Source organism: Balaenoptera acutorostrata, chromosome 3 (assembly GCF_949987535.1).
Source record: "Balaenoptera acutorostrata chromosome 3, mBalAcu1.1, whole genome shotgun sequence".
Lineage (NCBI taxonomy): Eukaryota > Metazoa > Chordata > Mammalia > Artiodactyla > Balaenopteridae > Balaenoptera > Balaenoptera acutorostrata.
The window spans coordinates 62,916,870-62,941,351 of NC_080066.1; the positions used below are offsets into that span (position 1 = coordinate 62,916,870).

Sequence of the window (24,482 nt, forward strand, 5' to 3'; positions counted from 1 at the left end):
CTTAGGGTTGGGGATTTTATTTTTCCCAAAATGAGACAGTCTATTTCAGTAAACGTTAGAAAAGCTCACTGGTATGAATACATATCTAGCTTTAACTTCCATGTTATTTGACACTTATTATGTGAGAGGTGGTAGGGTAGGCATTTTGCACACATTATCTCATTTAATCCTCTCAACAACTCCACGAGGAAAGTGAGGGTCAGAAAGGCTGAGCCCTGAGCCCCAGTCCCACTGCTAGTATGCGGCCAAGCTGGGATTTGAACTAGGGACTGTCTGGCTTCCGAACCCTTTGCCCTTACCCGCCATACGATATGGGAACTAAGGAGTGTCGGTCAGTTGCCAGCCTAGACCCTTCCCCGGCCCTGGATCTCTAAGACCACAGAGAGGCTCTAAAGGAAGGACAGAGTCTCCCAAAGAGTCACTTTTCTTTATTCTCAGTACCCCCGATCTCATAGCACGGTCTGTGGGAAATCTCAGGGTCTTGCCAACTCGCAGTCTTCCTTGCACCCCACCAAGAAGCTGAAGCTCCAAAGGCCTGGGCATCTCCAGCTGTGGCTCTTTCTAAAAGCAGTTTCTGGGCACAACGTTGGATCGAGGTTTCTCGGTCATTCTTAAGTCCCCTTCCCAGAGCACAGGAACAATACAGCAGCTTGCTCCCCTGGCTTGCTGTGCCCATCCCAGGGAAAGGTGGGGAGGAACTCCAGAAAGCGGGTGTCTCTTGGTTGAAAGAAGTTGGGACCTGGGCCTTTGGTCTAGTTTAACCTGGGGCAGGTCAGGCTCCTGGGGAGGCTCCTGAGCAGGCCCAGGCCAGACCACTACTCAGCAAATGCGGAAGTCTTCACCATATTTTGCCAAAGTCCACCTTCTTCACCGACTTGGCCTGAAAACACCTGAGTTCAGAGGGACATGCGTGACAGAAATCCCCAGGTTCAATTCTGCTGGAAGCCACCGTGCTGGGAGAGGACTTCTTTCACTTTGTCCACAATGGTGCCCACCTCAGCCATGGCCCCCAGACCTAGGGAGCAGAGTTCGGCTATGACCCTGCAGACTGAGGCAGGGGACCATCCCCCACCCACCCTCACCCACTGCTCCCCGAGTGTCCCACCCAGAGCCCAGTGCCTGAGAAGGCCAGGACCAGGCCTGAGCCAGACCCAGCAAGTCCCTTCTGAGACACCCCCAGGACAGGCCCCAGGAATAGTTACAGCAGCCATCTTGACCTGTATGGGCTGCATGCCAGGGAGGATACCAGGCGGTTTACCTAACAACTCTGAGAGACAGGAATTACCATTTCCATTTCCCAGATGAGAAAGCTGAGCTGGAGGTCACAACAGGCTAGGATCTGAAGCTGAGCCCTGCCACGGCCCCAGGCTGTGGGAATGAGCTGTGAGCCTGGCCAGACACCCACCTTGGTCTCCACAGACCAGCTTCTTGGCCACACAGGGGATCTCGACATAGCCGAAGGCCTTGAGCTGGCCCACCTGCTGCTCGGTGACGGGGTGCTCCCACATGGCGGTGTTCATCGCCGGGCAGAAGAGCAGGGGCTTGCTGCGGTCCCAGGCCCGGATGACACAGGTCTGTGAGAAAGGTGGGGGGGGTGCCTGCTGCTCTGCCTGCCACCCCTCCCCGGCCTTCCCAAATCCTACCCACCGCTTCTGGGCCACAGCCAGCTGAGGACTTGGGATGACTGGGAGCCACTGTCTGAAGGGAGCTGTCTCATATACTTTGGGGGTGGGGCTGTGTCTCCTGGTCCCTCTCACCTCCCCATAGGCTCTGTCACAGGGCCCTACACACAGGTGCTCTACCAATGCTAGCAATGGCCTAGCCACCTCCAAGCAGACCTCCCTTTCTGTGCAGAAAGGGCTCCCTCTGCCCAAGCCTCTGTCTTCCTCACAGTCAGCCACACCTCACAGGCTGAAGCAACCCTGGGAAGCAGGCGGCAGGCCTGCGGTTCCCACAAAGCTAAGGACCAGACTGCCCAGCAGGTGGGCTCATCTATCCTGACACCAGCTCTACTTGAGGCCAACTAAAGCTTGGCCATGAAAACAACATCTTCCACATGACAAAACCCTCTCCCACGTGTTGTCTCATGAACCCTCACTGCGACCCTATAAAGAAGTTGCTGTCCCATTTCACGGAGGGGAAGCTGTACTTCCCAGAGGTGAGCCATTACCCAAGGACACACCAGACAATGATCCAGGGCAAGGCTTTGCACACCGTCCATGCCATCCTCCACTGCATCATGCAACCTCACTACCTCCCAATGTCCAGGCCATCCCACCAAGTCACATATCAGAGCAGCTATGAAAAGGACAGACCAGCTCACAGAGTCTTTAGCGCTGTGAGCTTTGCAATCACATGGACCTGGGTTCAAATCTTGCTGTGCGATCTGCTGTTACTAGCCATGAGAACTTGAACAAGTTCTTTCATGCCGGGAGTATCAGCTTCCTCTCTGCAAAAGCCCTCTCACTGGGTGGTCGTGAGGGCAGAGGGTGAGAATACTTATAAAGCTCTTTGCACAAGGCCTGGCATAAAGTACAGGCTCCAGAAATAGTAGCTCCTGTTATTATTACAGGCATAGGCTCCCTGGGCCAGGGGCTGCCTCGGGGAGAAATAAGCTCTGGGGCCTGCAGGAGTGTGCTCCCCTGGGCTCTGACTGCTTCAGGCGCCTCCGCCTGGACTGTGGGCCCCTCAGGGAGCCAGCGGCTGGCACACCCCTTCCCTGAAGTGGAGCCTGTCTGCAAAAAGAGGGGGAGTCCAGAGAACAATGCCACGAACAGGCCAGGGAAAATGCCTGCCCTCCTCAGTGCCCCTGCCCTCTCCTGGGGACAGGAAGGAAGTGGGTCAGCACACAGCCTCAGGATCTGGGGGCTTGCGTCATCCCAGACACAGCGTTTGTTTCCCACCAAGTCCTCGCAATGAGGCAACCTGGCTATGAGTGGACAGTTTCAGTCCACACTTCCTCTTGGCCCTGTGCCACCTGCTGCTTCTGCAGAAGCCATGAGCATACCTAGAAGAGCCCCTTGACTGCATGTGGGGTGGGTTTTGGCAGGGCTGGGGTTCTCAATGACCTCAAAGGAAGGCACACCAACCAGAGCAGTAACTCAACACCTCCATGCCCCACACCTCTCTAGCTTTTCCCACCTCATCTCAAAACTCAGCACTTCCTGGACAAACCACAGCTCCTCCAAACCCTCCAGCAGCAGGAGGGCTGAAAGGAGGCATCAGTTCCCACAGTCACTTCTGTTTGGCCAATGTTGTGTGCAGCACCTCAGGCTCTGCCCCTGGGAATCCGCTTGGGTGGAGAGAAGGCCTGGATCCGGGTCAGGAGACCAGCTGCCAGCTATACTGGTGACCCAGGGAAGTCACCTCCTCTTTCTGGATCTGCTTGGTTATTTAGCACAAAGAAGGGCTAGAGCCTGAGTGGGCCAGGGGGCAGACAGAGATGCACATCACCCAGGCCAAGGGCCCTGAGACTGGGAACACAGGTTCATACCCAGCACACTGCTCTAATGGCACCCCAAGTTCCGGACACTGCAAAGGGAGACGATCTGAAGGAGGGAGGAAGCAGGGCAAGCTTCTTTTGGGGAATATAATGAAAAAACATCTTTTGAGAGAGCACAGAGCCACAGACCATGATGACAGCAGTGTAAGATTTGCAGTTCATTGAAATACTTGCACCTTCAAGGGAAAGCTTTGAGGCAAAGGGCCTCAGGGCTGGTCCTGGGAACATATTCCACTGCTCAGCCAACTCCGTAGGAGGGAACCCCAAAGATTTCAGGGAGTGGTGGCAGCTTTGAAGAAAAGAGGGAAGCAGAGCTTTCAGGAGTAAGGAAGGAGCCCTCAGAGAAGTGGCCCAGTCCGGGGCTTAGCTCCTAGAGGTCGGCGTGCTTTGTCACATCAGCTGGCTACTGACCGACCAGTGGGAAGCCTGGAGATTTGGTGAGATGGTGCTGGTTACACACAACGCTGACGCACTTAGATGAAAGTGGCCAGGAGCCTGACCTGCTCCGCCGTCCTGTCAGCCAGGCACTAGCCCCACCGGGAAGCCTTCTTGATAACACTGCTCCTAGGCCTGCCCTCCTCTGCACTCCCCCACCCCTGCTCCTGCCACACAATCTGTGTGTTGCTCTTCTTCTGATCACCTGTGCTCTATTTCAAATGATGCTTAACTCACTAGCAGCTTCTTCGAGAAGTTCCTTAAGCACCAATCCACAAGCATACGAGGAGACTAACCTCCTATCTAACCCCTAAAACCTTGACCCAGCTTCGTTAGTCACTTCATTTACTTTGGCTGTTAGCCAAAGTAAAATTACTGATTGCCTCATACATACAATAAGCATTTACTGAATGCCTACTACATGCCCAGTACTGTGCAAGGCGGTGACTCCATTGTCAAAGGACTGACTGTACCACACACCAGAGCATACTCCAAAAACCCTCTCCTTCCAGACTGTCAGCTCCCTGTGTCCTGTGTGTCCCTCCACACGGGGCCTGACACATGGCAAGTTAAAGCTCAATGGATGAGGGAAGAGGGATGATAAGGGAGAGGGAGGGCAATCACACCCAGTCTTCCCAGGATGATCATGTAAACAAAGGCTCTTTAAGGACAACAGCTCCCTGGAGGTCCCTCAGGCCTAAGACAATCCCCACTTGGTACAGCTGGACTTCTCTTCCTCTCCTCCACCTTGGGCCTCTCATCTTTTCTCCTTTCTTCCCCTTTAAGCTTTCCATAATATACAGGAAAACCACATCTCAGCTTTGTGGCTAAAGCTACAGGAGAGATAAGTGTGCCTGAGAGATCCATGCGGAAGTAAACGCTCTTATCCGATTACCCATGTGGATATCCAGGTCCTGGTGGGAAGGCAGAGCTAAGGTGGGCAGGCAACGGGGCTGGGCAGGGAGACCAGCAGAAGAGCATGTTGAGGGCAGCCCATGAACTACGGACAAAGAAAGAGGAGCTGAGCATCGAGGGGCAGGTGAGAGGTGGACACCCTCAGAGGGCACCCGCAAGTTGAGTCAACCCATCAGGACCAGGCCTTCTACCCACTTGCTGGAGCACAGGTGAGGCCAGGTGGAGGGTTGTCCAGGGGACTGTGTTCCGAGCGAACAGGCCCACCATAAAGGGATTCCAAGGTGAGAACAGAAGCAGTCTGCAGCTCAGCAAACTGGGAGTGAGGCCCAGGGAGGGAGGAGGGCCCAGTGAATCACTCACAAGCAAGTTGTCACAGATGCCACTGGCCACCTTTCCCAGCGTGTTGGCATCGAGAGGAGCTACCAGCATGAGGTCTGCCCACCTCCGTAGGTCAATGTGGAGAACCGGGTCGGATCGGCACTTCCACATCTGGCAGAAGGAAGGAAGTGGGGTCACCGGGCCGGCCATTCTCTCAGTGTGGAGGCAGGAGCGGCAGGTGGGGTGAGGGCCAACACAGACCAGGTACACTAAGTCAGGAACCCAAGGGAGACCACCTGAGTGACCCCCACCCAAGTTCACTGCCACCCCTCTTGCAGCTAAGCTGGTGAACATTGGCTGTGGAGCCAACAGCCTGAGAGAAACCAGGCCTGAGGAAACAAACACCCCTTGTCTCTCTGAGCTATTCCCTTTATGGTTTGGTTTTCAAGAGAACTGACATCTGGCAGGGAACTCCTGGCCTGTCTGCTTGAGGCGGATGCTTGGGTTGTCCAAGCCAGTGGAAAGGCTCTGGGCGGTGAGAAATGGAGGGGGCGGGGTGGGGAAGACGGGCCAGCCAGAAATGTTCTAGGCTGAGAATGTTTAAAAATGCCTGGCAGGGCACCCCTGTGAGGCCCACACTCGATGTCTAGTGAATTGGCCAGTGCCCGCCCCTCTGCAGGAGAGCAAAAGCAGAGCCCGGCAGCCGTGGGAAGTGAGGCGCTCTCCACAGCCCCGACGCTGGGAGCCGCGTGGACAAGGGCGGTGGGAACAGAGCTCCTCTGTGGTTTCATCAGCCCAGATAAGTACAAGGACACTCAACCTCAGGCACAGGGCCAAAGCTGAGGTCTGCCTGAGGTGGGAGGAGACTGCGGGCCTCCTTCAGGCCAGAGCTAGACAGATGTTTTCCTCATCGCCTCTGCCCAGGGAGCCCTGACCGCTGACTTGAGCCTGGCCTGTCTGCTCCGGCCACCAGAACCATAGGCTGCAGGGAGGACGGTCCTGTCCTATTGGTACAAACACGATGGAACTCAGCCCTGGGGCCCCCAGCACTGACCTCCCATTCATCAGCGTCGCTGTAGAGGGTGACAGGAACATCCTGGGGACTGTAGAAATGCTTGGCTCTCTCAGTTGTGACCACTGCTACTTCCAGCTGTCACCAAGAAAAAGTGGAGTGGGGGTGGAGAAGGAAAGAGAAACTTACCAGAGCCACCGGCCTGGAGGCCACACAGGGCCAGGCCAGCAAGAGCTTTCCTCACAGCCTGGCTGTGGAGAGGACTTCTCCCTCAGAGGCAGCGAGCCCCATGTTTGCATAGCTACTTCCGCTGTCACCCGAAGGTCAGGCCTCACCAGGTGCAGCCGTTTCACTTCCCTATCTGAGGGGCTGCCGAGGAATGAGTCACCAACTGCCCAGCGTATATAAAGCTGCAGGCTCCTGCCGCTCAGGCAGAGACAGACAGGAAGGGAAATTAGGGCAAGAGGGACACGCAGGCCATGGCAGGCAGGAGGGGCCACCCCAAGGAGGCTCACAGGTCCTGAGCTCAGGGCCACACCGCAGATCTGCCCTCTGCAGGCAAGGCACTGGGGAGCTGGGGTCCTGCATGTGGTGTCTGCAGCCACGGCCCAGCGAGAAAGCAGGCAGAGTCCCTTGCCGTACTTCTAGGAACAAGGCTTCGTGGGCTCTGGCTGCAGACAGGCTCCAGGAAAAGCAAACCTGTGTGCCCTACACTCATGGGGCAAGAGTGATATTTACCTTCACACTACGCATTTAGCAGATAAATTAATAACGCAAACAAGAGGGATGCTTAAGGTGCTTAACAGAACAGAAATAGCACATGATAGGGTGAACAGCACTAGACCAGTTCCCATCATTTGTAAAACGAGATGTCAGACTAACAAGCATGCAGATTAAAGGGGCCCAGAAGAGGTGGCTGGGAGGGGAGGGGTGTAGGAAATCACATCTTTGGGGGACATTTATCCAGGAGGGAAAAAAGTCAAGGGTGACAAGGACAGAATCATCAACTACCCAGAGCAAGGGTCATGGGTGGCAGTGTCTGGGCTAGATGTGCTATTTGGCCTGCATGGGGTTACAAACTTTTTTTAAATTTTTTGCTGTGCCACGCAACATGTGGTACCTTAGTTCCCCGATCAGGGATCGAACCTGCGCACCCTGCAGTGGAAGCACGGAGTCTTAGCCACTGGACCACAAGGCAAGCCCCGGGTTATAAACATTTTTAAGCCAAAATATACAAATTGGGAGATTTCACATAGAAAATCCAATTTCCTGGCTCCTTTTAAAAAACTGAGTGCTCTGGCACTGCCGGGCCCACATTCCTGCTTGATAATGACTTGGTGGGACTTGGTGGGGCTGCCTCTTTGGACGCGCCGTGTCCATGCCATTTCAACCTAGTCCCTGCCCCTCCCTATCATCTCACCAAGGCTCCCTCTCCTCATTTGTTTCCTGCCTTTTGTGGGTTGTCAGACACTGTTCTGCACAGTACCTAGGAGTAAAGCTGGAACCAGGGAGTAGAAATCTCAGAGAGGCAGACTGCAGAAGAACTTCAGAAGGTCTGGTGCTCCCAGCTCTGCTAAAGAGCTCTCAGATTTGTCCATTCTCCCGTTCACTCCCCCTTGGAACCTACCATCCCCCAAACTCGCACAAAACCTGAGGGACCTTTTTAATGGTCGTTTAAACCAAACTCCTGCTGAGCAGGGGAGTCCCTTCTAGGATAGCCCTGAACGAGCCTGGTCCAGTTCTGAACAAGATGGCAAATGAACAGGGCTGCTGTCCCTCCACGGAACCCAGCCCTGAAGATGTCACAGGACCAGCACAGGTAGGGAGAGCAGAGAAAGGCAGGATGGTGCTGAGACTCTTGAGACACAAGACAGTAATGACGTAAGGTGTGGGGCATAGTAAGTTAGAAGTAACCTCAAGAAGAATAATATATAACTTTCGAACCAGCAGAAGAAAATTCAATCTACACAAAAAAGGATAGGGAAAGGGAAAAAAAAAAAAAAAGCAGAGAGAACACATGATAAGTGGAAAGCATTAAATACGATGGAAGAAGTAAGTCCTAATAGAATAGCAATTATAGTAATTATATAATTGGCTAAACTCCCCGATCAAAATTCAGACTCTCATACTGGATGTTTTAAAATCCATCAATTCCATCAAAATGTGTCTGAAAAGACACATTTAAGACAAAAAGATATATAAAGCTTAAATAAAAGAATAAACTTTCAGTTAAATAAAGTGGATTAAACTCTACTCCCTCTCAAAAGCCCACTGAAATAAAAGTAAAGGGATTTTTTAAAAGGTATGAATCACCAGAACAAAGAGAAGAGGACAAAAACATAAACAAAAACCCAGCAGTTAAGATATGTCAACACATAAGATATGGAAGTGGAAGGAAGCATTAACAGATCAGATTAGATCAGACAGGATCAGATTTTTTTTTTTAATGAACATTCAGGGAACAAAAAAGAACTCTTGGAAATTAAAATTACAAATTGTCAAATAAAAAATTCAGTATAAGTTTAGAAGAAATTTTCCAAAAAGTAGAAGAGAAAGATAAAGAGATGGATAATACTATTAAAAAAAGATGAGGTGGTCCAGTGGTTAAGACTCCATGCTTCCACCGAAGGGGGCGAGGGTTTGATCCCTGGTTGGGGAACTAAGATCCCACATGCCGCATGGCACAGCCCAAAAGAAAAAAAAAAAAGGACTTCCCTGGTGGTGCAGTGGTTAAGAATCCACCTGCCAGTGCAGGGGACACGGGTTCAAGCCCTGGTCCGGGAAGATCCCACATGCCACAGAGCAACTAAGCCCGTGCGCCACAACTACGGAGCCTGCGCTCTAGAGCCCGCGAGCCACAACTACTGAGCCCGAGTACCACAACTACTGAAGCCCATGCGCCTAATGCCCGTGCTCTGCAACAAGAGAAGCCACCCAATGAGAAGCCTGCGAACCGCAACGAAGAGTAGCCCCCGCTCGCCGCAACTAGAGAAAGCCCGCGTGCAGCAACAAAGACCTAAGGCAGCCAAAAGTAAAAATAAGTAAATTTAAAAAAAAAAAAAAAAAAAGATGAGATCAGAAGACCAACTCAAGAGGTCCAAAATCTGACTAATAATGAGTTCCTGAAAGGGAGAACAGAAAAATAGAGGGGTGAAAATTACGAAAGAAATAAAATGAAATTTCCCCAAACTGAAGAACTCAGAGGTAGGAGCCATCTCTTCTGCCTGTAGAGCTCTGAGAAGGTGGCAACCTGTTAGGCTCAGGGAACCTGAAGTCTCACGTCCCTGGCACCCACTGAGTGTAAGTCAATGGAGCCTGAGCCCACATCAGCTCTCCTGGAAGCCACATCCTCCTACTGAAGTATATGGGGTTTGCAATCAGCAAAACCTCACAAGTTCTTTTCACCCATGTTGCTACTAAACCACAAGCCCCAAACTGTACTTGCATTGTTACTTTCCCAAATGCAGTCCCTCACATTTCTCTGGTGAATTCCACCTTTCCAGAGTTGGCCCAGTGTTTGCTCAGTCTATGTAAAGAGCTCCAAAAATCTCAATCCTGTTCCTCCTGGCCTGTTCTCAGCCAGTATCACCATCAGCAGCCCCAAGACACAAATCCAAATGGTGAAAAGAACAAGGTCAAGAGCAGAGCCCTTCGCCAAGGTCCACAGGTTGGGGGGCTGGGATGGGAAAGAATCAAGAATGAACCCTTTCCATGTAGGATCTTTCCCTGATTATAAACATGCTGATAACATTACCAGGTGGTCCAGGGGGATGTCCTAAGATTCCATCAAAGGCCTCACCAAATCCAAAAATACTTTGTCTAATATCCAAAATAAAATAAAATAAAATTGATATGGCTTGTCCCCAGTGAGCCCAATCAAACCCCAGTAACAACCATTTTCTAAGGGCTCACAAGCTTTGGCTAATTTGTGGAGCCTACCTCTTCCGCCTTTTTGATAAGTGGACATTAGTCATCTCCAGCCTCTAGCCCCTCTGCTGTTTCCCACACATCCTGTAGGTCACCAACCACAACCTCAGCACCCCAGGACAGAACTTGCCAAGTTCAGGAGATGAATCACCCAACTTGGGTTCAAGTCTCTTCTACCACCATTTGTCCTTTTTTGAACTCAAAAGAAAAAAATGGAAGCAAAGTGGACTCAAGAGTCCCTGCCATTTCTTTCTGTCCCCCCACTAATGTTATACCATTGGCCTCCAGGACCAGGCATTGTTCCATTGCTCTTTTTCTAAATATAGGTAACAGCCCTCTTGGTCATTCTGAGTTTCACTGCAAGCTTCAGCTCACTCTGGTGATCTCTGGACCATATTCTACCTTTATCTTTGGTTATATGTCCTCCTTTCCATTTAACTGCTTTCCAGTCTCCTTCAACAGACGGCTTCCCAGGTAGCCGTATCAGTTTCTGGTCACTGCCTTCTTTTCCTTAAGAGGACTACTTTCTTTCATTTCTAAGAGCTTCCTGACCATCCTGAACAATTTGCCACTTAAGATCACCCCAGTTCATCCTCTCTCTATTCTGAAATTTGGAAAGCTGCTTCCTGAAGATCGAGTTCCCCTGCTCTCCCCAACTCCCAAACGGCCTGCCAGTTCTCAAAGTGAGGATTGTGCCTAGGACCAGCCTTCAGAAACATTCCCAGTTTGGTGATGGCCCTGTTCAGGGGCTCCCTCCTCTCTCTCAGCTCTACCCTTTCCTTCCCTCTACATCTCCCTCATAGTCTCCCCCTGGTTCCTGGGGAGTTCCAACCAGGGGTCCAAGTAGGCCTCCCACCCTGGTCCATAGCTGCAGCTTGAGATCTTCCCTTTAAGCTCTTCCCCTAGTCTCTCAATCTATCCCTCTCCGGCTACCCTCCCAGGTTACACTGTCATTGTTAGGGAGCTTCTTGGTGTCATTGTCTTTCCTAAAGAGTAATGTGAAGAGTATTTAATGAGCCCATCCTTCCCAATGTCCCTCCCTTGACCCCTATCAAGCAGCCACCTCTCCTTGGCAGTGACCCTGACCCCAGTGTTGTCTGGCAGGCCCAGGCTAGTTTTTCTGGTTTTAGAGGTATGTCACTTGATCTGATTCTTCAGTTCTGTGGGCTTTGTTCTTTCATTTTTATTCACTCTGTAAAAAGGTCCTGGGAGCCAAGAGCTAGGCCCTGGGTTGGCACACGTTAAAAAAAAGAAGGCATGTTGTGTTACCTTCTGAGATACTAAATAACTTGGACTAGTCACTCATTCACCCTGACCTTTCCCTCAGCAAATGCTAAGGAGTCTTGGCAGAGCAGAAAACTCCTGAGGACAGGAACCCTCCTTGGCTTTCTCTTACACACTCCTGGGTCATTGTAGAAGCGGGGCTGGACATTAAAACAATCTCTCACCCACATCAGAGTTCCTGAAAGGCAGCTCTGTGCTTGGCCCCCTGGCGAGACCCCTGCCAACAGTTTTTATGTCTTAATATTTTTAACCTGAACTTCTGTGTGATGTGACCAAGGCTTGGCCAGACCCTATTACATAAGCTGCCTGCATTTTGCTTAGCATTTATAGAGATTCCTTCCTGAAACCAGTTGGCAAGTCTGGTGTTCCTTTCTCTGTTGAAAATACATCAGCAATCCCATCTGGGGCTCCTGGGGAGTCAGGGAGGGGAAATGGAAAACAGAATTTGGGGCAATACTTCCATTTTTACTTTTAGGCCCCTGGTCTGGCCCAGGCTGCTTCTGTGGCAGGTATCAAAGGGATCTGTGGAGAAGCACTTTCACAGCCACAGGATGAGATAAATCCCATGGCTTGAATGTCCACCTCCAACCTCATCTCTGGCCTCTATCCATTACAACCATGAGCCAGTAGCACCCTCTCCTCAAGTATGACCACCAAAATGACATTGTCCAGTGTTCCCTAGGAGGCAAAACTGCCCCAGTTGAGAACCACTACTCTACAGAATCATCCAATAGAACTCTCTGCAGTGAAGGAAACATGTGACACCTGTGCTGTCCAGTATGGCAGCCTCTAGCCACATGTTACTATTGAGCACTTGAGGTGTGGTTGGTGTGACAAAAGAACTGAACTTTTGGCTTTATTTAATTTTAATAATTTAAATTTAAATTTGAATGTGGCTAGTGGCTACCGTGTTAGATAGCACAGCTCTGGCATATACAAGTAAAGAAGAGCCCCAGCTGGAACCCCCAGCTCAGTGGCTAGAAAAGAGCAGGTGTTTCTAGTAGGGCATGTGATGGTGGCTCCACAGGAGACTGATGAGGACTCTAAAGAGGAAACACCAGCTATGACTTAACCTGGCACAAGGCAAGGAACCCAGAGTTTTAGTGGCTTAGTCCTCTGGGCTGATACACACAGCAGAAGACCCTGACATTGGGCCTCCCAGTGTTGACACTGGTAGTGCCCGGGGCCTGGGGGCCAGCCAAGAAGCTGGCATGGCCCTGAGCATGGGGGTGGCGGGCATACTCTAGAAAAAAGGACTCTGAGTGCCGTCAGCACATGGGGTTGGGGGGGGAGGGGACGCTGTGGAGGAGGTAGCCTCATTAAATCCCCGAGGGAGTTCCGGTTGGCTGAGTGGGTGTCCCAATGGTTCACAATGATGTCTCCACTTGACAAACATTTACTGAGCCTACTACACACATGGGAGCCAGAGCTGGTAAGAGCTCAGTGTGTCTGTCTAACAAGTGGGTGGGGTATATATGACCCCTGACTATAAAGCAAGACAGACCAGGCAGGAGTCCACAACTGCCTGGGGATTCTCAGCCTCATGGCCGTGTTTAGGTGGAGTAGAGAATGCCCATAATCTGAGCTCAAGTCCACTTGCTGATGGTAGTCAGGAAACCGGCCTTGAGCCCCAGTTCTGCCAGCCCACTGGCTGGAGGAATCTCTGGCGAATTCTTCCTCTCTGGCCTGGTTTCTCCTCCGGAGCCATGAGCCATCTGGACCACAGGGCCTCCAGGGACCCTTCCAGCTCACTGCACCTCCCAGCCCTCTTGTGACCCTTGTCCTTTCCCACCAGGCTCTGCCACCAAACCGGCCTCCTGGGGGAGCTGGTATTCTAGTCGCATGGCCCATCCTGCCATTCAAGCAGGGCATAGCTGCCAATCCCTCCCCAACTAGAGAAATTTCTGAAGAATGAAACTAGAGAAGCAGACTGCAGAGGCTGTCCATAGGGACGCTATTCTGGAGTAGCAGGGAAGGACCCCGGGTGCAAGAGCCCTCGGCCCAGGGCTGGCTGCCTCCAACCAGTGGCCTGCAGAGGTCACTCCCTAGGAGAGCAGGCCAGGGAAGGATGGGGCTAGCCAAGCCAGCACAGGTCCAGAAAAATGCCTCAGAGTGCTACTGCTGAGTAGACTAGTTTCCAAAGCAGGACCACAGAGCAGGCAGGTGGCCCCTGCCTGGAAAGAAAGAAAAACCTCAAACCAGGCCATGTTTCTCCTGCTCTCCTTTCCTCAGTGAGCATTATTAAAAAAAAAAAAAAAAAAGGCATAAAATTACAAAGAACATTCCATGATATCCCCACTAAAAGCCCCACTGACTTTAAAAAATAAAATAAAATAAAATAAGATAAGGGGACTTCCCTGGTGGCACAGTGGTTAAGAATCCACCTGCCAGTGAAGGGGACATGGGTTCGATCCCTGTCCGGGAAGATCCCACATGCCACAGAGCAACTAGGCCCGTGTGCCACAACTACTGAAGCCCATGCGCCTAGAGCCCGTGCTCCACAACAAGAGAAGCCATCGCAGTGAGAAGCCCGCGCACCGCAATGAAGAGTAGCCCTCGCTCGCCACAACTAGAGAAAGCCCGTGCACAGCAACGAAGACCCAACGCAGCCAAAAATAAATAAATAAATTTATTTTAAAATAAAATTTAAAAATAAAACAAAATAAGTACACAGAGAGGTTAGAAAATCAAAATTGAACAGAATGACACAAAATGCAAGTCTCCCTTCCTGCCCCCATGTCTCCACAAGGGTAACTATCTCCAGGGGGAAGATCACAGGCAGTAACTTTGATATGTGAACACACAAAAGGAATCATACTATATGCCAGCAGTTGGCAAACCTTTTCTATAAAGGGCCAGATACTATTTTAGGCTTTGTCACACTACTATACTCTGTAGTAGCAAGACTGTAGCCATAGGCAATACTTAAATGAATGGGTGTGGATGTGTTCCAATAAAATGTTACAGACACTAAAACCTGAATTTTATATAGTTTTATATGTCACAAAATAATCTTCTTTTGATTTTTTTCAACCATTTAAAAATGTAAATAGTTTACATATGTATGGTTCACAGGCCATACAAAAACAGACAACAAGAATTTGGCCTGTGGGCCACACTTTACTAACTTCAGCACCTTGCTCATTTCACTTATATCTTGAAGACTGTCCCATATCAGCACACAAGATCCACCCATTCTTCTGAACTGCTGCCTCGGAATCCATGAAGAGGCTGAACCACAACTGCACCACAGCTCTATTGTTGGATATTTTGTTTGTTTCAGTTTTCTTTTAAAATTATAAACAGTGCTAAAATGAACATGCTTGTACATCTGGTGAACTTTTGTACCCTATAGCAGCGGTCCCCAACCTTTTTTGGCACCAGGGACTGGTTTCATGGAAGACAATTTTTCTACTGGTCGGGGTGGGGGTTGGGGGGCGGGGAGAATGGCTCAGGCAGTAATTCGAGCGATGGCGAGAGGCAGGCAGATGAAGCTTCGCTCGGTCGCCCGCCACTCACCTCTTGCTGTGCGGCCCGGTTCCTAACAGGCTGCAGACCAGTATCGGTCCCTGGCCTGGGAGTTGGGGACTCCTGCCCTATAGGGTTCAATGCTATGGGTGAATCAAGGGCTGTGACCATTTTTGCTTTCTCTAGATATTGCCACAACAGTCCTCCGGAAAAGCAGAATTTACTTCATTCTGCATATGAGCAGGGCCCTCTTCCTGCACCCTTAACAGTCCTGAATGTCCTGACAGGCATTCTGGAAACAGCCTTCTCTAAGGCCAAGGCCTGCCAACTCCCTGGGTGGGAGATTTTTTCCACTTTTAGAAATCCTCTTCTGGCTCTCAGCCCTGCTGACACCTACCCGGCAAAAGCTAGAGAGGTGTTCTGTTTTCTCCTCCATAGTGAGGAGGGTACCAACCAAAGGGCAGAAACTGACTAAGCTAACTGCTCAGACGTAAGTGCCACTCAATTACATGACGATCATAGAACTGCAAAACAGCCACAGCTCCTATACCCCAGGACCTTCTCTCAGGCTGCCTTTGGTCCTAGTCCTTTTTGTCCTCACATCTAGAATCTTCTACCACTCATGCCAGAAGAGGCCTTGGAGATGTATCATTTGGGTACCTGGCCCCCACTTTATTGCAGGCGTAAGAAAACTGAGGCCATAAAAAAGACCTGACTTGCCCAGAGTTCCAGCGTGAGAAATCCTCTATCGGCAACACCTCTTTTGAGGGAGGGCTGGCCCCCACTGTCCAACTCCTCCCACCTCACACAAAGCCTCCAAGGCTTCTTTGCTGGTGGCCACACTCGCCAACTGCTGGTGAGTGAGGCAGAAAACCAAATCTACCCCTCCCCATCACTCCCCCATAGTCTCCCTGGTCTGGCTCCAGGTCAATGGTCCTCCTGGGAAGCCTGAACACACTGGTGGATCAGGAGTAATCCTGAGCCAGGTCTGCAGAATCACCCAGCTCCCCGCCGCCCATATCCCAGCTGCTCGTTTGCTAGTCAAAATCTAGGGATCCCTAAGGGAGCTCAGCAAAGCCTCAAGCATGTGAATCCATGACTTAGGCAAAGAGCTGAGAAGGACTGCTCCAAGGGACAAAGACTACTCCTGGGGGTGACCCAGAAGGGGGGCACTGGGGAGATCAGTACCATCAGGGAGTGTGGGGAAGAGCCAGGGGAAAGGCCACCGCCCCGGGGCCAACACAAGGCGAGCAGGGATCCCCCTTCGGTTACCAACACCTCACAAGGACTCCACTGAGCAAATCCAGGCTCTCTGGAGAGCTGTCTACCCACGGGATGAGAGGGATGCGGGCCCCTCCACGTAAGCGGATGGACGGTGGCTCCACGGCTCTTCCCACATGGGCCGTCTCACCAACCCCAACACCCCACACCACGTGTGGCTGCCCCGAAGGACACGGCAACAAGGGAGAAGGAGAGGGGGACGGACAGGAAACAAACAGTGTTAAGCGCTCCCATGTGCCAGGAGCTGCGCCTAGTCGTGGGCACAAGATGGCAGTTTCATCTGTGTCCCCCTCCCCCAGCCTTGCAAACATTCCCAAGGGGATGGGTGGCAGCCATCATCTTTATTTTAAAATGAGAAAGGCAGGCTCCTAGAGGCTAAGTCGGGGAGTCCTCTCTCCTTGTCACCGCCCTTCTGGCTGCCTGACCTTCAGCTTCAACTCCAGCCAGAGACGGAGAGCCAAGTCCCATTCCACACGTGGCCTGTCCCCCACAGAGGCTGGGCTAAAAGGCCTAGGGCAGGCTGGAGAGCCTCCCTGCTTCAGGCAACCCTTTCCTCACACCCGCATAAATGCTGGCTGTGTGGGATGGCAGGAAGCGGTGGAGCTGCCATTTCCCTCTGCTCTGAGGCTGCTCATCTGTTTCCTGGGATAGGACTCCCTGCCCCCACCTACCCCAAGTCCGGAAATTCACTTGCTCTGGGGCTATGGGAAAAGGGAACTGCATGGCTCCCTCCCTCCCCAGAGGGCGGTGGCAGAGGCTGTTGCTGCAGCAACGCTTCCAGGCCTCCCGCCCTCAAGGCTCCAGCTGGCCGGCTCCTACCAACGGCTCTGGGCACATGAGCAGGGGGCAGGCCGAAGGCGTTACTGCCCAAAGCAGCAGTGCCCAGCCTCAGAGCAGCCACAACACTCTCCTCCCTTCCCTCTTCTGGCCTGACTGGCATCCCTGGCTGCCTGCAGGGTGGGGTGAGGGGGTGACTTTCTGGGTATAAGTTTGTGGAAAGTTAAAAAAAAAAAAAAAAAAAAAAAGCAGCTTTCCCGCCCTTGCCTGTGACTCCCAACATAGTCATCTGCAAGTGAGCACTGCTCCCTGCTGGACACTTAGGGTACACCCGCCTGCGCCACCCTGAGTTAGGTGCTATGCAGATACAAGCAAGGAAAAAAGCACAGCCTGGGCCTCAACGGCTTAACACTCCACAAAACTAGTGTCTGACAACACAGGCAGTGTCAAAGATAACCTAGGGTTCCACAGCTTGGTCAAGATTCTCTTCTTAACCAAACTTTAGTCAGGCTCCTTTGAGCCACTTTTTCAACTAGGCCCGTCTTCGGGTTTCGTCCTCCAGAGCAAGATTCCTGCTAAGTTGGTTTAGCCAGAATCCGCTACCTTCGATATCTGATCAGCCTGGATATCTCATCAGGCTCCTCATCCCCCAGCAGCCCCCAGATCACTCTGGGCTGCCTTCAGCAAGAATCCGGTAAGGACAGTTTTGCCCAAATCTCCCTTACCCCTGATGTTTCCTCTTAGTAATTTTCCATCCACACACACACACACACACACACACACACACACACACACTGCTCCTTGGCTACAAATCTCCACTTTTCCTTGTTGTATTCAGAATTAAACCCAGTTCTATACTGAGATCTATTTTCCCCTATTGCAATAGTTTTTCTGAATAAAACCTGTTTTTACCACTTTACTTCTAGTTTTTCTTTAATACAGCAAATGAGTTTTAAAAGGAAGGGAGCAAAACCACATGGGCTGAGGCAGGCCAGGAAGGCTTTTGCATGAAGTGTTTGTGGAGAATTTGAAAAGGCAGGGAAAAGTAGGCAGGGCGGCACAGCCTGGAAGGGGCTGGGCCAAAGCAAAGGCCATCAGGGTGGAGCGTGGGGCAGCTGGAGAGTGGCAGACCAGTGAAAGGCCCAGGTTATCAGACGAAGAAGTGGGGTTATCACCTGCTGGCTTTCACATTTTTTAAAGCCTTGAACTTTTCCCACAAAAGAATATGCCCCAGAACCCCTACATATAAAACTGATCAAAGTTGAGGTGATCTGACCAAAGGCAGGGGGCTAAGCCCCCCACCTCCAACACACTGTGGTGGCCCCTGGGCATCTCTGAACACCGGAAGGAGCAGAGTTTGAAACCAGAGCTGCGGGCAGCGGGGAGCCCCTAAGGTTCCAGTGCATTTGGACTGACAGGACACCCATGGTGTCTAACAAGGAGGGAGGATAGAGCTGCAATGTCCAGGATGGAGCGAAAGCAGAGGCAGGGAGCCCAAGGCAGCCAGGGGGCGCTGAGAACTTGCCGCACTTCTCCAGCCAGCTCTTCTCTCATGCTAGGACTTCAGGGAATTCAAAGCCAATGTTTCGGAACCCCAAACCTCCATTCACCATAGCGTTCCTTTCGCAGTCTCCCCTCACTCTCTGTCTACTACCTAATCTAGCTCCTGGTTATACTGTCACACTGGTCTCTGTCTCCTGCGTCCCCCACATACCAATGCACACAGAGGACTTCCACAAACACCATGATTAAGAAAAAGAAAACCCTGTGCACTGCACAAAAACAGGCTGGCCCCAGAGCATCAGCCCTCTAATGCCCGAGGCTGTCTAGTAAGCATACTCACTCCAGGAATGTCCAAAAGCCTTGACACCAGAAGAGGCAACTTCAGGGCTGCAACACTCCCAGTGACACCCACAAGAACACGGAACTGTCTCTCCACCAAGGGTGCAGCAGCTGAACACGTGGCCCTGGGTTCCATGTGCGGTCTGGTGGCTTCAAGTCCTGGGAGCCTGCCAGAACTGGGCTCCATAAAGCTCTGCCAGGATTTAGGATCTAAAATCAGAACAGGGGGCGCCTGCTTCATTCATACATTCAACCAAAATGTATTGAGCACCCTGTATTAGACCCTGGGCCAGATGCTAGGGTTCCTGAGGGGTCAACAGTCCCAGCTTCTGGGAGCATACAGTGTGATAAGAAGGTCAGACACCCTCACCCCACGTGGGTCAGTCACAATGTAATGCGGCCAGTGCCATGAGGCTGTGCTGCCTACGAGTTACTGTCTGAGGAAGTCAGAGACCAAAAGAATAACATTCAGGTTGAGTCCTGCAGGACGAGGAAGTTTTTCAGAGAAACAAGGAAATAACTTTGCAAGAAGGAGCAATCTTGCAGAGGTGAAAAGGCCTGAAGGAGGGTGGCAGGTCTGGGGAACAGAAAGCAGCTTAGCAGTGAGGCTAGAGTGTGATGGAGGTTGCGGAGGGGGTGGGGTGGCAGTGGGGCGGGCATGAGGTAAGGCTGCAAAATCAGGTCAAGGACTAAGTGTCAAGAGCAGTGAGGGCTATGGTGCGTTTTCATTTTAGAAAGACGGTGCTGGTGAGAAGTGTGGAGGGGGTCTTGGTGGTGAAGAGACTGGAGGGGCAGACAAAGGAGCCACTGCAGTGGGCTAGGCTGGCTGAAGTGAACGGCAGGGCAGGGTAGGTTCCAGGGATGCCTTGTGGTGTAGAACCCTATGCAACAAAGGGGTTTGGGTGCTCCAGGGAGCTGAGAGATTTGCCCCTCTGTCCCTCCCTGTGGATCAGGCACCACCCTACAAATCCAAGGCCGAGAAGAGACAAGCATAAAAAGGATAAAGGCCACCCCATGAGATCAGCTGCTTGGTTTCTTCCTCTGGCCCTCAGACGTTGCTAGAAGTGAGTGTTCATAATATGGCTGATGAACACATCAAAACCTACATTCTGGCAGACTGGGCCAGCAAAACATACTCCATCAGCAACAATTACCAAGGACCAACTACATCTAGCACCGGCAAAGAAATTGTGGAAGAGACAGCCGCTGCCTTTAGGGAATCTGTGGATGAATTGAGAAGACAGGAGTCACACCTGAAATCACTTGAGATGGGTCCTTCTCTGGGATGCACCTTTTTGGTGATCACTGATTCAATCTGTACATCAGTTTCCTTGCCTTTCCCTCTCCACTTTCCCATGACCACCAACACCCCCAGCAAGCTCCCTGAATGTGTGACCCGGTCTAAACACCAACTGCCAGACAGGTATTGGGCCTGTAGTAGGTCCTGAACATCTGCCAAATGAGTAATAAACTGTACCCTCTGAAGCAGAGTGGGGCAGAGAACAGAAGCCTGGCCTATGAATCAGGAGCCCTGGGCCCTGTCCATGGTTGCGCTCCTGACCTGGTATGTGACCTTGGCTCAGGGTCATTCCCTCCCTGGACATGTCTCTTCATCTGAAAAATGCAAATATAGGACCAGGTGATCTCTGAAGCTCCTTCCATCAGAAACCTTCTGAGTCAATGCATGAAAGACAGAGGTAAGGGACTCTCTCTACAAGGGGGTCCTGGGAGATGTACTCAAAGAGGGTAGAATCAACAAGGGGAAGGAAGACCAAGGCAGACCCCGAGGAGGAAGCCCAGTGAGTCACCCAATGGTTATCTATGTGGCTGCACACCCATAAGGGCTCCCTCTTCACTCCACAGGCCCCTTGGCTCCTTAGGGCCTCTTTGCCCATTTTTTGCCTTCAAGACTCAGGCACATAACCACATGAGCTGAGGATCATGTTTGGGTCTATTATTCCACTCCTACCTGGAAGGGTCTCCGAGGGGCCCAGACCCTTCTCAACAAGCGTTAAGCACAGGCCAGTTCCCTAGAACAGAACTTCCCCCAAAGTTCCATTTGCCAGCGATCTCAATCTCTACTCTACGTCAGGGCCTCAGCCAGGGCCATGCTTGCCCAGAGCAGAACTGAGTCTACACTAGGGCCTGGAGAGCCCTGTTAGCAACTGACAAGGTCTAGAGGGCCTATCAGCCAGCTTCCCAGAACTAATCAGTGTGCTAGTGAGCACCCACAGTAGGTGATAGAGGCATATTCTGGACTCTCCAGGGAAACCCGCCTGCCAAATCCCAAACCTTGACCCTGTCCTACCCCAGCCAACTGGTGCAAGGACATGGAGATTCCTGCAAAACCAGAAGCTGAATTTAAAACCTCCTCCAGGGAACTCCCCGGTGGTCCAGTGGTTAGGACTCGGCCCTCTCACTGCCGAGCGCCCAGGTTCAACCCCTGGTCAGGGAACTAAGATCCCACAAGCTGTGTGGTGCAACAAAAAAAAAACCCAAAAAATTTTAAAAATTAAAAAAATAAAAATAAAACCTCCTCCACATCAAATTGATATCATTCCTAGGGAATAGGTTACTGAAAGCAATCAGTTAAACTTGGGGCAGGAATCCATGCTGGTGACTTCAGCTGCTTCCCCATAGCAGGTGGTACAGCCCAAGATTTACTACTTAGCCTGCTGAGCGATCTTTGTTAAGGACCAAAGCCTACCTATCTTTCTAGAAGAGGGGTGGGGGTGGGGGATATGTACTTGAGGATCAGAAAGTGGAAAATCTAACCAACATCTGAAAGCAAGGTCAAATCAGTTCAATCTGACAGTCCCATGTAGGGTGACAGTTGGCAGGAGTTCTTTCTTTTTTTTTTTAACATGTATTTATTTATTTTTAATTCAATTCCTTTTTTTTTTTGGCCATGCCACGTGGCATACGGGACCTTAGTTCCCTGACCAGGGACAGAACCTGGGCCCACTGCATTGGGAGCGCGGAGCCTAATCCACTGCACCTCCAGGTAAGTCCCTTTTTTTAAAAAATATTTATTTATTTGGTTGCACTGGGTCTTAGTTGCAGCAGGCGGGCTCCTTAATTGCAGCACGTGGGCTCCTTAGTTGTGGCAAGTGAACTCTTAGTTGTGGCATGCATGTGGGATCTAGTTCCCTGACCAGGGATCAAACCCGGGCCCCCTGCATTGGGAGCGCGGAGCCTAATCCACTGCACCTCCAGGGAAGTCCCAGCAGTTCTTTATGTTTACTCTCAAAAAAAGATCAAATCCCAAACCAGTAAGTCTATTACCCTACCCAGTCCCTGTTAGAACAATCTATTTGCACAGCCAAGGTAGCTGTAGAGAGCACCTCATTTTCCTGAGCTCTGCTCTACTCATAGGAACTCTTGAGCAGCAGAAAGAGTTGGCAGGCAGAGGTTATAGGGCTGAAGGCTGTGATTACTGAGCCTCAAGCTCCCAGGGCACCAGCCATGCAGGTAGCCGCATGCATACAGTCACAGCCAGAAAAATGACAGCTTCTCTGTCCTTTAGAAAGACAAGGCCGGACAGAGTAAAGAGCCTCAGCTGTGGCAGACCTGTGATGTGTAAGTCTCCTTCTCTGATGAGTTTAATTAGGGCAGAGTTAAGTAAAAGTTTCAGTAATACTTGCCAGTCACAATATGGGCAAGTGTGCAGCCAGGGTAGGACCAGGGCTAAAAAAAAAGCCAGACGGGGTATGAGCCCAGCACAGCACAGGAATGATGAGGAACTGGGGCCTAGGAAAAAGCAGAACCAAATCTGGGTGGGTGGGCAGGGATCCAGGATCCATTAAGAGCTTGAATCCTTTAGCCTGACGTCAAAGTTCCTACTACTGGCACCAAGAGTCTGCTCTGGCCTCATCTCCCACCAGTCAATACAACTCTGCCCCAGTAATAATGAAACACCTATAGTTCCCCATAGTGGCACTCTTCCCCCAAACCCAGTCATTACAAGGAGTCACGTGGCCACAGGGGCACTTTAAACCCCTTCCTCCAAGGAAAGGCAAGGAACTCTTCAGGGAGAGCTCAAGGTCTTGACATTCTGCTAAGACTCTTCTTCTCTCAGGACGTCTCTGGCAGACCAGTGGTTAAAACGCCGAGCTTTGAATGCAAGGGGCTCAGGTTCGATCCCTGGCTGGGGAGCTAAGATCCCATGTGCTGCCAGTGCGGCCAAGAAAATTAAAAACAAAAAACAAACAAAGAGAAAGACTGCTTTTCTCTCAAACCAGAAGCAGGCATACTTCCAGAGTCTGCTACTCCTGGAATCCCGTTAGGCACCCCTCCTCAAGGCCACATGTTGGGGATAGATATATATTACATTCACACGCGGTGGCTACTAGTGAGGGAGTGACTGAGAACTGCCACCTCTCAGTCACTGGGAGAGATGTGGAAAAGTCCTGCCCCAAGATACCCACCACTTCCCCAGCTTGGGAATCTCCCCTGCCTATTACCTGGCACAGGCCTCCAATGCTTCAAAGTACAACACGAAATTTTTCTCTGACAAAATTTGGCCTCACTTTCATTTTTAATGCCATTCGGCACTTTTAGGTGGAGCCAGGGGACAACTGCAATATCCCAGGGCTTTCCTTTTTCTATTTTACCAACTTGTAAAATACAGTTTGTACTTTGGGCCATCCCCATTCCTTTCTGGAGGCAGGCTCATGGATTTTGTTTTTGTTTCTTTAAGGCAAGAGGTTAAGTATGGGTAACCGATAGGACCACCTTTCAAACTAGATTAAATGGTACTGGTTAATTGCAGAGCAGCACAAAGCCGGGATGGGAGCATGTATATATATATACATATATAAATGCCCCACTTCAGGATGGAGACGAGAAGGGGTCCATAGCGCTCCGGCCCCACAGGTTCCACAGGCCCTACACACACACACACACACACACACACACACACACACAGCCGCAGACCCGCAGCGGCAAGCAAAGCTTCTCGGCCACCGATAGGAGGGGGAGGACACACACACACACAGTGAGGTCACACACAGAGCCAAAGACCCAAAATCGCGAATGAAGCTTTTCCAGCCTCCCTCCTGCCCCACCGCGAGAAACCAGCCTCCAGAGGGCCCCCCACACTCCTCACCCGCGTCAGGCGCGTCTCGGGGCAGCCCCCATATATCGCGGTACCTCGTTCGCCCCTCCCACAGATTCTGACTGGCACGCAACGCTACCACAGTCGCCGGCAGCCTCCGCGACTGCGCAGACTTCTGGGAGTTGCAGTCAACTTCTCAGCCTTCTGGGAACTGTAGTCCATTCCGGGGAGTCCTGTCGGGAACACCAGCTCCCAAGTTCTTGGTATTTCCTGTGCTCATCTGGGCCTGGCCCAGATTGTCTGACCTACTTACCCCCGCCCCAGCCCCATCCCACACTGCTCATCACTGCAGCACTTAATACTTAACATTTACTGAGCCTCTTACATGTTTTAAGTGCCCAGGATACAGAGCTAAATCAGACTCTTCTTTGCTCTTGAGACAAAGAGGGACACAAAAAATTACAGAATAAGGTCCATGAGGAAGGAGAGGGTCCTAAGTAACAATCAGAGGCAGAGAAGCCCTCTCAGAGAAGGAGTCACTCAAGGTGAATCTTGAAGGATGACCAGGAGCTTAAATAAAAAGTGCCAGAACGGCCCTCCAAGTGGAGGACACAGCATTGGCAAAGGGAAAGCAGCAGGGGAAAGCACGTTGGATACACCTCCCT

General features: G+C 51.2%; 1 protein-coding gene across 5 annotated transcripts; it reads right to left on the reverse strand.

Moving 5' to 3' along the window:
- Positions 1–413: 413 nt before the first annotated feature.
- PPCDC (phosphopantothenoylcysteine decarboxylase) lies at positions 414–23,972 on the reverse strand. Of its 5 annotated transcripts, none has more exons than XM_007197684.2 (6): positions 23,869–23,972; positions 18,763–18,971; positions 6,225–6,320; positions 5,213–5,341; positions 1,406–1,574; positions 414–890 (listed from the first exon to the last, which is right to left on the reverse strand). In XM_007197684.2, exons 2-6 carry the CDS (start codon positions 18,946–18,948, stop codon positions 868–870), a joined length of 603 nt encoding a protein of 200 aa, XP_007197746.1. In that variant the 5' UTR covers positions 18,949–18,971; positions 23,869–23,972; the 3' UTR covers positions 414–867. The 5 variants fall into 5 exon arrangements, with proteins under 5 accessions (XP_007197746.1, XP_007197744.1, XP_007197745.1 ...); XM_007197682.2 differs by having other exon boundaries at positions 414–1,015; XM_007197683.2 differs by having other exon boundaries at positions 414–1,015; positions 18,763–18,954; positions 23,869–23,914.
- Between the last annotated feature and the right edge of the window lie 510 nt (positions 23,973–24,482).

Excerpts from the sequence above, each read along its gene's own strand:
- PPCDC (XM_007197682.2), bottom strand. The coding sequence starts at position 18,948 with ATGGAGCCCAGTTCTGGCAGGCTCCCAGGACTTGAAGCCACCAGACCG. Across the intron at positions 6,321-18,762 it reads GGCTTTTGGACATTCCTGGA|CTGGAAGTAGCAGTGGTCAC; the intron begins GTGAGTATGCTT and ends TCTTGGTGACAG. Across the intron at positions 5,342-6,224 it reads GCGACGCTGATGAATGGGAG|ATGTGGAAGTGCCGATCCGA; the intron begins GTCAGTGCTGGG and ends TCCTTCTGCCAG.